Below are 13,180 nucleotides of genomic sequence, written 5' to 3' on the forward strand. Positions count from 1 at the left end.
TCATTTACAAACATGGCTGATTTGCTGTGTTTATGTGGAGCGGAAGCTCGAAAAACATCGGCACGGCCATGAAGTTTCAAAGTTGGGGATGACAAATGCCCAAGGAAAGCCTCAGCAGCGGATTGTTTTTAAAGCACATGAAAATATCAGTCGTACAGGAAAGCTGCGTGTTGAATCATCTTAGTAACGCTTTCTCCCCCCACGCACTTTTACCTTGTTATTTCGGACACTCACCTTTCCCTTCTCTCTCTCTTTCCTTACAAGTCTCAGTTCATTAATTACACCTTTCCAGAACGTTTTAAGACACTGGAGTCGGGACTCGCCGCACGCTGCGCATCTACCGCAACGAGCGGCCGGGGCCGCCGGTGCTTCGCGGGCGGTTTTGAGGGAACGCACACGTGTGACTGAGGTCCCCAAGCGTAAAGCGTGCGAGGGGTGTGTGTGTGTGCGACCGAGTCCCGGCGGTGCGGACGCGGGGCGGGGCGGGCGGGTAGGCTATAAGGCGGGCGCGCTCGGCGGGGCGGGCAGCGTCTCTCCCGGCTGCAGCGATAACGATGGGCAGCGGCGGCGGGCGGCTGCTGGCGGTGCTGGCGGCGGCTTCACTGCTCTGGGTGTCGGGGGGCCAGCCCCGAGGTGAGCGGGCGGGAGTGCGCGGCTCTCGGGGTGCTTAGTGCCGTGCAGTGCAATGCAGTGCAGTGCCGTGCGTGCGGAGTTTGCCTGCAGTCCCGAGGCAGGTTTTCGTCCCCGCGGGGCAGGAGGAGCCTTGGCGGCGTGTCGTGGGCAGAGCCGGTGCGGGTGGCTGTACTGTGCGGACAGGGGAGACCCACGAGATGAGGCGGACTTGGGTCCGGCGGTGCTGGCTGCCTCGCTGCCACGCTCTTTCCCCTCCTTCATCCCTCCTTTCCCCCTATCTCTGCACTTCGCAGCCGCCCTCCCCCCCTTCCTGGAGCCCTTTCTTCTCCCTTGGCGGCGGGGGCCACTGCGCCCTGCCGCCTCCGGGGCCGCCCACTCCCTTTGTGGGAACCGAGGGCCGCTGCGGGGCAGCAGGAACCCGGGGAAGGGGCGGCCCCGGCGGCGCGACCGCTGCCCTGCTCCCGGGGGCCGGGCGGGGGACTGGCGGTAGGACCTGTTGCCTACAGCAGCGCGCCCCAACCCGGCGAACCCCCCAGCACAGTCCCTGTCCTGGCGAGAGACGGGGCCGCAGCCACGGGGATCTCGCTCCGGGGAGGGAGGGGGCGCGCAGGCACGAAGGGAACCTCACGCTGCCGCTAATGTAACCTAGATCAAGCTTTGTTGGAAGGAGTGAGAGGATCAAAATCACTTTCCAAGCATGAGGCAGGGGTAGCGTGAGGATGTGATGGCGATAATTCACGACAGTTTTATCTTCTTTTGCACGTGGGGCTGGGCCGTGCATTGCCTTCAGGATGCCGGAGCGCTCCGCGGCGAGGTCTTAGTTTGCGAATAACTTCATCGGAGGCATCCTCTTTGTTCAGAGTGCAGTAGCCTGTATTTTCTTACCGAGACTGAAGGCAGGGAGCAACAGCGGTTCGCTCCCTGTTCCTGTCTCAACAGTAGTTGACTTCGGTACGCTCGGTTAGGAGAGGAAGCGCTGGTAGGCACCAGATGCTTTTACCTTTGGCTTGATTCAGCTTCTGCTGGAGTCAACATCAGAATTTCTGCTGATCCCTACTCCCTGCACACTACTCCCCAGCTGCATTTGTTCTTTCTTAGAAAAAGAGTGTGGAAAATGGTCGGAAGACATATGTTGTGCAGATGCGTGAATGGATTTCTTTATGGTGAATTGTGGTGTTCAAGATGGATACACTGTAAGAGATTAGCATCTGGATGGTTACACACTGCAGTGTGTTTATTAGTATCATTGTGTGTACAAACCATCATCGTCCAGATAAGGACACAAAATCAAGCCCAAGTAAATTGCAGAGTCTGTGTATTTCAGCTAGTAAATACATACACCTTGGTTATGAAAATTCAATCTTAGAAACAAATGAAAAGCCAGAGAAAATGATGCACAACTTACTTTTTACTTTTTTTTTATAAGGTACCATCTTATGCACACCAAAATAACTTTCACTCACTATTGACTCATATTTGAATATGCATGTTAGCACTCAGCTTTAAGAGGTAGGAAATTTCGTAAAGCTGGTCAAGTACAATTAAGAAGAGTCCATACCTTTTTTGTAGAAATTCAGTGATCTTCTGCAGCTTTTGCAAATAGTTTAGTGTTTAGTGCTGATATTCCAGCTTTTATATAGCAGATCACATTGTTAGAGGCATCTTGATAAAATGCATATTTTTATATTAGTGATGGAAGATGCCAGTATCTTTGATTGCTCCTAAGCCACCAACCTGGGGCTATTTAAATTCATAATTACATTTTTTGGAGTTGAAAGATCAGGTCAGGAGACCATTATTCCCATTTGATTAAGTTGATAGAATTTTTTCTTTCTCAGCATGAGAGCACAGATCATCCAAGGCAGCAGTGAGTATCAAACCCTGCTGGTGGATAATTGCCTTACAAAGACCAGAATTCAAGATAACTGATCCTAAAACAATGTGAAGAATGCAATGCAGATTAGAATAGCCCTGTTGCTTTCGAAGAAAGTAAACAACTGAAGCTCAAACTTGTAAGCATTGTGGTGATATGAAAATACAGTTTGTGGTGAGGCTGGAAAGATTTCTCAGAGCCATTGTGAGAACATTGGAGAGGTTTTGGGGAAAGGCGTCTTGGCACGACCATGGAGAGTGCTTCCAGCATTTCTTGGGATTTTTTTGCCCTGTCACTACGTAAGGAAACAAGTGTATGATGGTTGCAAGAGTCTGTTAGAAAGTGCTGAAGTCCAATCTAAGAAAGAGAATTGCAGAATAGTAGTTACTGCACTGAACAGCTCTGAAGATTAATAGTTGGTTCTTACAGCCTAAAGATTAATAGCTACATATGTGTAAAATGTAGTTGATGCTTTAATTGCAGGTATTTTGTTAAAGTGTCCCTATCATGTTGAAAAGTTGAGTTTGTATTTTCAGTAATGTCTTTTGTTTCCACTTACTAACTTTTCCTGAAGCATTTATCACTATGGTTTGGATCTAGATGAGAGTAATTTTACAACCTCAGAAGCAAATAGCCATTTCAGAGGCTTATGTGCAGCTTTGCTCTGCTGGAATGCATTCTTAATTATACTGGAGGTAACAGTTATACAGGCCTACAAAGTAGAAAGGGAAATCAGTTAATGGTTTTGCACATTATTGCCTATATTTCATAAATTTGATTCTGTCCCTGTCAGGTGATTTTTCTATAATTAAGAAAAACTTCCTGCTACTGTAAATGTGTAGTAAGGGTAACTTTCAAGGCTGTAGTTTTAGACTAAATATTTCCTCAGCTGCACTTATCTCAGCTTGTTTGTTAACTGGTATGCTGTAGTAGCCTGCTCAGTTGTTCCTGCCTGGAGGTTTGGAAACAATAGTCTTTAAGTGCTAATGCTGAGGGGATTGAATGGCCCCAGGAAGGTGCCTCAGGTGCTTCATCTGGGCAGAGCTGGACACATGCATTTCTCACACTTCTCATCATTTGGGTTTCAAACCTACCTTGCTTACAGAATCTGGTTTGGTAGTTTAAATACACTTAGGCTATGACTAATACACAAATTATGACTTTATAGTCAGCAGCCACATTTTTTGATGAAACAAGTGATATGGTTTGCATGTAAATCAGATTGTTGGAGCACTTGCCCAGGAAGTGGGAGATTTAGGTTAATCTCCGTAGTTTGAGATAGTTTGAGCCCACATCTCCAAGTTCTGAATATACTACCAAGTTGGTGTAACAGGTAATGCAGGGGAGGAGGAAGCATGTATGAAATCTCTCCAAAATGAGCTACTGTGCAGCCAAGAATGCAAGTTTAATGTGTGCAGAGAATGGGCAAGAAAAAAACCTGATGCTGTAGTTGGATTATTGGGGCACTCAAAGGGTGGAAGGAGAATCCAATTGCAGGCCTTACTTTCTTTTGTTTACTTGCTGCAAGCAGTAATCAATCAGATGTCTGAATTCAGGATAAGAACTTTTTTTATTGTACCCGTGTCTGCTGTATTTTTACTGGGTCAGTCAAGCCTGGCACCACTCAGTAGGATGACTGTGCATCCCACCTGGTAGAGAAAGACTTTTTAGTGCCTAATGGAGGATGGCGAATTAGTTCCTCTGAGGTGATGTGCCTAGGCAAGTAGATTTGGTTGTCTTGCTACAGCCTTATACAGTCAAGGGTGTTCTGTACATTGATACGGTTTCCTCTGACACTTCCAAAACTAAGAGTCGGACCTCCCAGAGTGTATTTGGATGGCCATAAAACTCTGAAGAAAGTCTTCTTCCACTTTCAAGATGAGCTGGATTTTGCATTCCTAAATGCTTTTTGTATGAGATGAAAAAAAATATGCCATAGGTACTTTACGATATTGCAGATTAGTGTATGCTAATGGCCTGAATAGAGCTTGTTTCCACCAGTCTTAAATACCATTTTTTTTCATGAAATCTGCAGCAGAAACGTGAAGTACCTTGAGACTTGTAGGAAACTTCAAGGCAGTGCTGTTTGCAACTGCAGAGTGAGGCAGGAGTTAAAAATATGATGGGAGTCTGAGGCAGAATCACTTAATATTGTGGTAAGCCAAAACCTTTTATTTTTGGCAAAATTGGACGGAATGGTTTACTTGGCTTAAGTTCTCACTTTTTCCCTCTGTCAGAAACCTCAGATACAGTGAACCTATACACCCCTTGTGTCTTCATGCAGGTTAAGTAGTACAGCCACAAGATATTTAACTGTCCACGCTCTATTTAACCTGTTAGATTATGCGATAATTTCCATATCCACACACACAAAGGAGCGCAGAGGAACAAGGTGGGACAACCTAGTAATGAGCCTACAGAAATGAGCTACTGGAGGGAACAGGAGATCCAAGGCAACTACTGGCTAGACCACGGGATCTAGGAGCCAACCAAGAGACCCATCTGCATGTTTGTGTCTGCCTCAGACAACTGGAGATGAGACAGATCCAGGGCCAGCTGCAAAGCAGGCTGAACATATTGGTCAGTAACTAGAGGGATCCATAGTGGGTGTGTTTTGGTGTGTTGGATGTGATAAGGTGATGGTGTTGTGTGTGAGGAAGTCTATGAACCAGTGGCTGGAGTGGGGCTACAGGCATCAAGGGGCTTTACATGTGCAGGTGTCAGCAATGAGAGAGACCCTAGCATCTAAGAAGGGGCAGTTACTGGCCAGACTGAGAGTCCAAGTCAGGCTACTGAAGAAATCGACATTGCATATATATCTTTACATGAATATATGTTTTCTTCTTTCTTTCATCCTGATCAGCAGGAGCAGTGAACAGGATGAGACTTGTTGATGGTTGCGTTCATGTGTTTCTGTTCTGTCTTTGTTGATCTATGTGACTGGGCATATGTATATGCATATATGTGTTGCATTATGTGTGTGTGACTATGTGTGTGCCTGCTGGGATCCTGGCTGGATCTGGGAGCATGTAGCTGCATCATCTGCCTCTCTGTTGGGCTACAGAACTTTGCACACCACAGCAAAACTTCGTATAAGAACAGATGTAATTCTGGAGCTTATGTTTTCTCTGATGCATTTTAGCTGTTGAGGCCTTTGTGTAGTGGACTTCATTCTACATAGTACTCTACAGAAGTCAATTTTAGATGAGCTGTCTATGAAGTCACCTCCAAGGCCACGTTGCACATCCCCAGGAATGCTGCCTTTGAGGGTACCATTGCGTTAAAATGATAAGATTCCCTAAATTCATAGAAAGCAACACAAATATATTTTCAAACTTTTACTAAATAGAAATGGAGCTCAATCATATTAAAAGGAATCTCTAGTGTAAAAAGAGTAATGTAAAAGGTAATGGATCTCAACTAGGTGCACACTTTGCTAACTGGGGTCGGACAAGGATGGGAGAGAGGAATAAAGAACAAGGAGGAAATTTAGTTTTTCTGATGGTCTACAGAGAACATCTTGGACATTCTGTGGGGAAAACGTTGTGCTTGGCCTTGATTAGAAAGTCCTATATTTAAAAGCTGCTTTGATTTTTTTTCCCTGCTTTTTTAAAAGAAAGCATCAGCAAGCCACAGACTATTTCTTCTTTTCTCAGAGTACAAAGGTATGTGACAGACAAATCCCATGAAAGCATTCTAAGTAGACTGAAGATTAAGATAAAAACAAAAAATTGTCTGTCATAAATATTTTCTCCATTCCCTGAGGGCCTAGAAAATGCATCTCTGGAAATTCAGGAATATCAGTGGGTGTTGATCAGTTGTTGGTATTTACAGCAGTCTCACACAGGATCTTCAAGTGGGGTTTGCTGCCTTCTCCTAGATATATTTTTTCTGTCCTTCAGGTATCCCTTTCTGACCAAACAGAGGAATGGTGTATTGGGAAAGTTTTGCAAGATGAGATTGGTTAGGTCAGCTTGCAGGAATTGTGATTTGTTAATTGGCATAAACCTTATATGCACATCAATCTAACTTCTCATTTATATATGTTTTTAGGTACTTGAATGATATCTCAGAGGCTGTGTACAGTGCCTCTGGGAACTAGGATATAGGTACAGCTCTCTCTGACTTTGACATTTGAGGCAAGTGCTTAATTTTCTTGTGGGCCAGAGGAAAAGGTTAGGTATAGCTGTGCTCATTCTTTTTTAGCTACTTCTGCTATTTAAGGGCTTTAATGATTTCTCAGTCATTCTGTGTTTTTTAGAGGGGAAAAAAACTGCTTTTGCCCTGAGATGTAATTATTTTATACCCATTTTTTTGAGTATTAAAAGCTGTATACATCACAATTTTACAGGAAAACTAGATGACTTATTTTGTAGATACAGTACCTATAAATAACACTCTAAAAATCAGAAAGCATAGAAGTGTAAGACTAAAAATACTTTCAAAGTGTAAGCCTTCAGTATCCTTATTGCAAAGGTAGGTAAATGCACATAATTTAGACTTCCTCTCCTGATTATGAAACAGCAGTTACCATTCCTGAGTTTTCCCTTGTGTTCCTGGCAGAGCAAAATGGACTTATAGGATTCTTTGATTTTACCCCAAAACTTGATTTTATTTATTTAATTAATTAATTAATTTTATTTTAAGGTCTCCCTGGAAAATCACTGTGAGCATGTGAGGTCAGAAGGCAGTTGGAAGGGTGTGGGATACGTGGCAGACAGTCCCACCCTCTGCCCTTTCCACAAGTGGTCCAACCTTGCTGGCTGTGTAAAGCAGCAGTTACTGGAGATTGACGGACTGAGTTGTTTCGTCTTGTCTTTTCTGGGCTTTTCCTATCAGGCAACACCATGAAGATCTCACTGCTGCTTTTGTGTAGGCAGAGTAGATTTCAGCCTTCAGCAATCCTTTCTGTTTTATCATCTTTAAAATGTTAGCTTTTGACGATTTTTTTTTTCTTAACTGTCGTTTAATACAGTGCCAACTCCACCGGAGATATTCCCTAACCAATTCTTTTAGGTTAAAGTTTCAGATTTGAAAGTTGTTTTGCAAACAATGTAATTCCTTTCTGTGAGCTCACTTATTGTGCAGTGAGATCCAGCCTCCCTCTTAATTCCCGCATGAGAATAAAGGTTAAAAAGCTGTTTAAGAAATGGTCTTCCCAAAGTGGAAACTTTATTTTTCCCTTTGCTCTTCCTATATTTTTTACTGCTGTTTTGCTCCAAAATGACCATAAAAATAGGCCCATGTCCACTGCTTTTTTTATCATATATCTATAAGCTTTTATTTGCTGAAAGGCTGAGAGGACAGTTCACAAAACCAATTTCTATAGCTTTGATTTGACCACCGGATTTTATTTTCTTGTATATCTGATGAAGCAGAACTTTTCAATAGCAGATTACTAGCTCTTCACAAATCAGTGGCACAATTCATAATAAACCTTGGAATTCAACCATTGAGCATAAATGCATACTGGTGCTTGCTTAGATTCATATTGATAGTTTATTCAGTTTTCTGAAGGCAGAACTGGCATTTTGCCTTCTGTCACAAAACTCATCTAATCAAAGAAGCGTGTAAAGAAATGCTTGTGTGAGACAGAGAGGAGAAAACCTAGTAGTGGCTGGTGCTTCCAGTGCAGTTTGATTTTGGCTGAGTGCTGCCCTTCCAGGGAGGCCTGGAGGAGGGTCTAGGTTGTCCCTCACTTTGTATCCATGTGCGCCAGCAGAATGAGCTCTGCAGCCATGGCATGAGGTGGTGGGCAGGCTGGATGCCTGGGAGGATGTCAAGCTAGTGCTCCTCCTGGCCAGTCACTGCTGACTTCTCTGGGCTATTCCAGATCCATCAGGGCATATCTAGACAGTGATTGAATAGATTTGAGTCTAGCACCAGCAGTAGGCTTGTGCTTGAAAAGCTGATTAATCAGATTATGCCCTCCCTGTTTCTGGTTGTTGCTTTACAGAAGTGAGAAAACCAGCTCCTGAAGGTGCTTCGCTACTAATAAAACTGCGAAAGGAAGTCCAGTGTGTTTCCTTGTCTAGTTTTCTCTTACAAACATAGAGGAACTTTCTCATTCAAATGCATGAATAGCTAATATGTGTTTTGTTATTCTCCATGCCACACCATTCATTTATTTCACTTGCCTTTGCAGTGCTGCCTTTTGTGTCCTATCTTGCACTGTTGTAAGAGGGGACAGCAAGATAGGCTTATAAGTGTGTGCTAATGCCTCTGATAATTAGATTTTCTATTTTATTGGCTGAGAAGGGCTAGATAACAGAAGCTTGAAGTGAAATTCCTTTGAATTGTCAGGATCTGTGGAAACCCTGGTTTAAATTAGGGTTGTGAAATGCATGCTGTTGAAATTTTTAGGATTCTTTTTATTTACTTTAAGTTGAAAAGCCTCTAAAATATGTACTCAATTACTTCTACTAGAAAACACCCTTTAAAATATCCTGAAGAGATGAAAATGAAGGCTCAAATAAACTCCACTCACTTTGGGAGAATTGCTGTAGATTTAAATTTATCTACCAACAATTGTTCATTTATTCCTTCAGTAGTTGCTAACTAGTGCATTAGTTTGGCAAGGGCCTTATTTAATTGCCCAACTAATCCAATTTGTTTTTATGGGGTAGTAGTTCTCATTTGCAGAACTAAGAAAAACATTTTTACAAATAGAAAGCAAATCTAACGTAAAAACAACCAACCCAACCAAAACAAAACCAACCGACCCTGAGTATTTTTTAAGGGTTATTTTGGTTATTAATGATGAATCTCACTAAAAGTTGATCAGAATTTTAGGAGCCGTAATTTTTTTTGCTAATGTAAAAATGGGAGCTTGTTACTGAAATGGTCTTTAGAAGTAAGCAGAATTTTGAGCTAAAACTTACAGGAATAAGGCTTTGCAAGACTTATCCCAATTTATCTTCCTTGAAGAAGGTTTACAGTGTGTCTGCCAACATCATACAGAGCAAGTTTATCATAGCTAAAGGCTTGTAGCAGACGCTAATACTAGAGTCAAATGAATGACCACTCTTTACTTGAGTGGTTACACAAGGGACAGCTTAGTTGCTTGCATTTTTGATAATACTGTAATGAAGACATTTCTAGTTGAAGAAATGATTCTGCAGAGTACAGCACAGGTTTTCTGTGAGGTGGAGGCGGCTGCTCTTTGCAAACAATGAGAAGGAGATGTATGTGGCAGGACAGAGAGCTTCAAGATTAATTGTGTGATGACTAAGGGAGAATAGATCTTTCCAATGTGATGAGTGATAGTATATGGTGTGAAGGCAGCAATGAAACAGTAGGTACAAAGCATGACTGCTAGTGGACAATTGTATTCAGTGTGTGTCTTAATATGAGTTGCCACACTGATCTTTAGCTCCAGGGACATGTCAGGTTGCTCAAACTTTTTACTGTGGGTTCTTGGTATAAGGATCTGCTATTGCTGTGCTGCCATGGCTAATAGAGGCAGTGGACAAGTCCAAGTTTGGGTATCTCTGGTAAGCTGAAAATCCTGCTGTAGTGATAGGAAAAGAAGGCAAGAAGGGGCTTCTCAGTGGTGCAGTGGCATGGAAGATGTCAGGATATTTGTCCCAAAGAAGTACTTCTGTGTACCACATAGCACCAGCTGATGATACATTTGCTCTCTAACTTGAGCAGTCTTCCTCAGCTTTTCTGTTCTTAAGGACAACAAGAAACAAGGCGCCCAATCTGCAGCCCTACCTGTATGATCACTGCATTTCCCACAGTAATCAACAAAAATGTGTGTTTCAGGGTAGGATCCAAAGTATGCTTTGCAACTTTTTTTAGCGTCAGTGTAGCGTTGCTGAATTTTAAATGGAACTGCTTGAACACTCAGTCGTGGTCTTCAGGCTTTTAGATTTTTCTATAAAAATTGCCCTTTGGGTTGAAATGCATCATTCTTGTTTTCAGGCCAAAGGCAAAATACTTTCAGGACCCTTGATTAAAATTCCATGTGGTTGGCTGAGTTATCGAGCACTGATGGCAGTACAGAAGAGAACTTTATAAAAAGTTTGCAATATTGGTTGTTATTTTCCCCTCTTTATTTTTGTGTCCTTAAAATCACACTTTTTCCAGGATTTATCCTGTGTGACACAAATGCCTTTGATTTTCATGAAGGCATTTACTGTAAAAATAATAAAATGAGGGTTTGAATGTGGTGAGGGTTTGAAACATAGAAAATGTGCAACAGGTGACTTGTTATTAATATTTTTAAAACAGTTGCAGTATAGTATGTGCACTGTACATTTGTTAACCTGTGTGCCTGGAGACCAGCAGATGTAAGTAAAGAAGGCATTGTGATTTAGAGTTTTACTTTGTTGCTTGGACTAAAATACCTAGGAAAAAAATGTAGCAGGATATGGTTTTTTTTGCAAAAAGCAGAATGTGTTCTGCAGCACACTGAACAGCTGGTTAGAACTGAAAAAAAACAAAACCCAAACCCAAAGCAAACCCTACAGAAGTTATTTCCCAATTAACTATTTAAATCAGAGATTGCAGAGTCTCCTCAGTAGAGATAAGGGAATGATCAAGTTTTGCATGCCTTCAGTGCTTCACAGTTGCAAATCCTTTCAGTTCCATTTAAGCTGGAGGAAATGTGCTTCCTTCTACCCAAGAAGATCTGGCAGTGATACAGATCTTATGTGCCCGGGTAATAGCTTTGTGCCTGCTGGAATGAAAACGTTTTTCTTCCATGTCTGAAAAAAACAGGTCCTTGTAGAACAGGAGTGCTGGTAGTTCTGAAGCGCTGAAAACTCTTCTACTTGAAATAGCTTTTGTTCAATAATGTGAAAATTCCACTTATTTTAAATTGAAGTTTAACTTCATCTAAGAATTAGATGAATCTAATATTAAGATAATGCATTCATATTGAATGCACTAGTAAAAAAAAAAGTGAAATAAATTTTGTTTTTACATATGGCTGGTGAATAACAACCTTAAATGAACTAAGTGCAAAATACATTTCAGAGTTCCTTTGTAGTGCAGCTTCTTACTGTAATACTTCATTTATGATCACAAGAAGCCAGCTGCCTCAAGGGGTTCTTTATGTTTACCTGGGAAAAGAAGTAGTAACATTTTGTTTCGTTGTGATACTGAGTCACAGTACAAAAGTAACTGGGACCACTAAACCTTTAAAATTCTTCTCAAGCTCAGGTCTCTTAGACTTTACTAATTCTAAATATAAATTCAGAATTAGGAAAGAGCTAATACACGCTTGGGTCATAACTTTCTATTTATTATAATAAATGATTCAGTGTGAAGCCTAAAGCTCACATTTATGCATGCAAATTTAATTTGGATTAAACACAGACAAGATTTCCATTTACAAGGAAGACTGTTGCCTCATCTTGAAGACAGGTTATAGGAACGAAGGGCAAGGTGAGCATCTATTGAGGTAGTCATAGTAAAAGGTAGGGGGGTGGAAAAACGCTGCTTTAGATCCAACATTAGAAAGACCAGAAATATTCTGTCTTGTTGATACTAGGGCATATGAATGACAAATGACTGAGGTCCCTAGTCTTTGACATGCCAATCACACTGCCAGTACTACTGTCACATTGATCTAAGCTAATACGGTGTCTTAGGCTGCATGTAAGCAAAGCTGACAAGACACTTAAGTATTTTAATAGCTGTGGCTTGTATTTACTTCAGGTTTGGGTGAAAATTTTTCCCAGGATTAAGGTGACTTCAGGAAAAAAAGCTAGTGTAATGCTGAAAGAAATAACAACCCCCAAAACAACAAACACAGTGATGTAGATTCCTCAGTGTGTGGAAAAAGCTTTGCGTGAACAAGAAAGAACTAATTTCATGGTCTAGCAGGTTTGTTGTTCCCTGGCAGCCTGCCCATCTGTCAACTTTTGCCTCTTTTGCTTTGGTTTAAATGCTGTGACAATTTCTAAGCAGATTCTTGAACAGGCCAACACCATACAGAAAACCAGTACTTGCAAGACATGACTTGATGGAAGAAATATTGATTATGCTTTGAAAATGCTTGATAGTGCTCCCAAATTACCCACCTTTTATATCAAAAAGTTTACTGTCTGATGCTGAAAACTAACATGAAGGCTAGTTTTCTTCTCTTTTCCAGCCACTCCTTAGTTGTTCTGTTCGAAAGAAAGCAGAGAGTTACTGCCAATATTGAAGGCATTAGAAATTGCTCTGATAAAACTTTTTGATGTTCTTATTCTTTATCCTTAAGAACTGTAACTTATTTTTTTTTTGCCTCAGATCCCTGAAATTTGTGAAGGTCTGAGCCATACTACTAGAAACCACATTCAGAGCTGTAATGTGAGCTATTAGACCTATTGTATTTACCAATGTTTTTCTGTTCTTTTAAAACATGCTACTGAAGGCTGTCAAGGGTGAGGTGCACTCCTTTGGGAGACAAGGTAGCTCATTTGTAGGAATCTCAGGATGGGACTGAAAACCAGTTGCTCAAACTCCTTCAGTGTTAAACATTTGCACATTGACCCTTGTCTTTGCATCCTTATCCTCTCTACTTCCAATTGGAGTACATGTGTTGTGAAATAGTCTATATATGTTCTACATTTGCAAGCTCTGAGTATGAGAGGGCCTGAGAAGGTAGGACATTGTAAAGTTTGCATTAGTTAACTTATTAACACTTAGCTTCATGATCTAAAGGATTAGATTTTGTATTAG

At 41.7% G+C, this 13,180-nt stretch overlaps 1 protein-coding gene across 1 annotated transcript in view; it reads left to right on the forward strand.

The window, feature by feature from the left end:
- Window positions 1-554: 554 nt before the first annotated feature.
- The window catches only part of LAMA1 (laminin subunit alpha 1), a gene marked incomplete at both ends in the record, with an annotated part of 115,440 nt that continues 102,814 nt past the window's right edge, over window positions 555-13,180 (forward strand). The window contains one exon of the mRNA XM_080611385.1: window positions 555-633. Within this exon, the coding sequence (XP_080467511.1) occupies window positions 555-633 (79 nt within the window). The remainder of the gene's footprint in view (window positions 634-13,180) is intronic.

Source organism: Psittacula echo, assembly GCF_963264785.1.
Source record: "Psittacula echo genome assembly, chromosome: 2".
Taxonomy (NCBI): Eukaryota; Metazoa; Chordata; class Aves; order Psittaciformes; family Psittacidae; genus Psittacula; species Psittacula echo.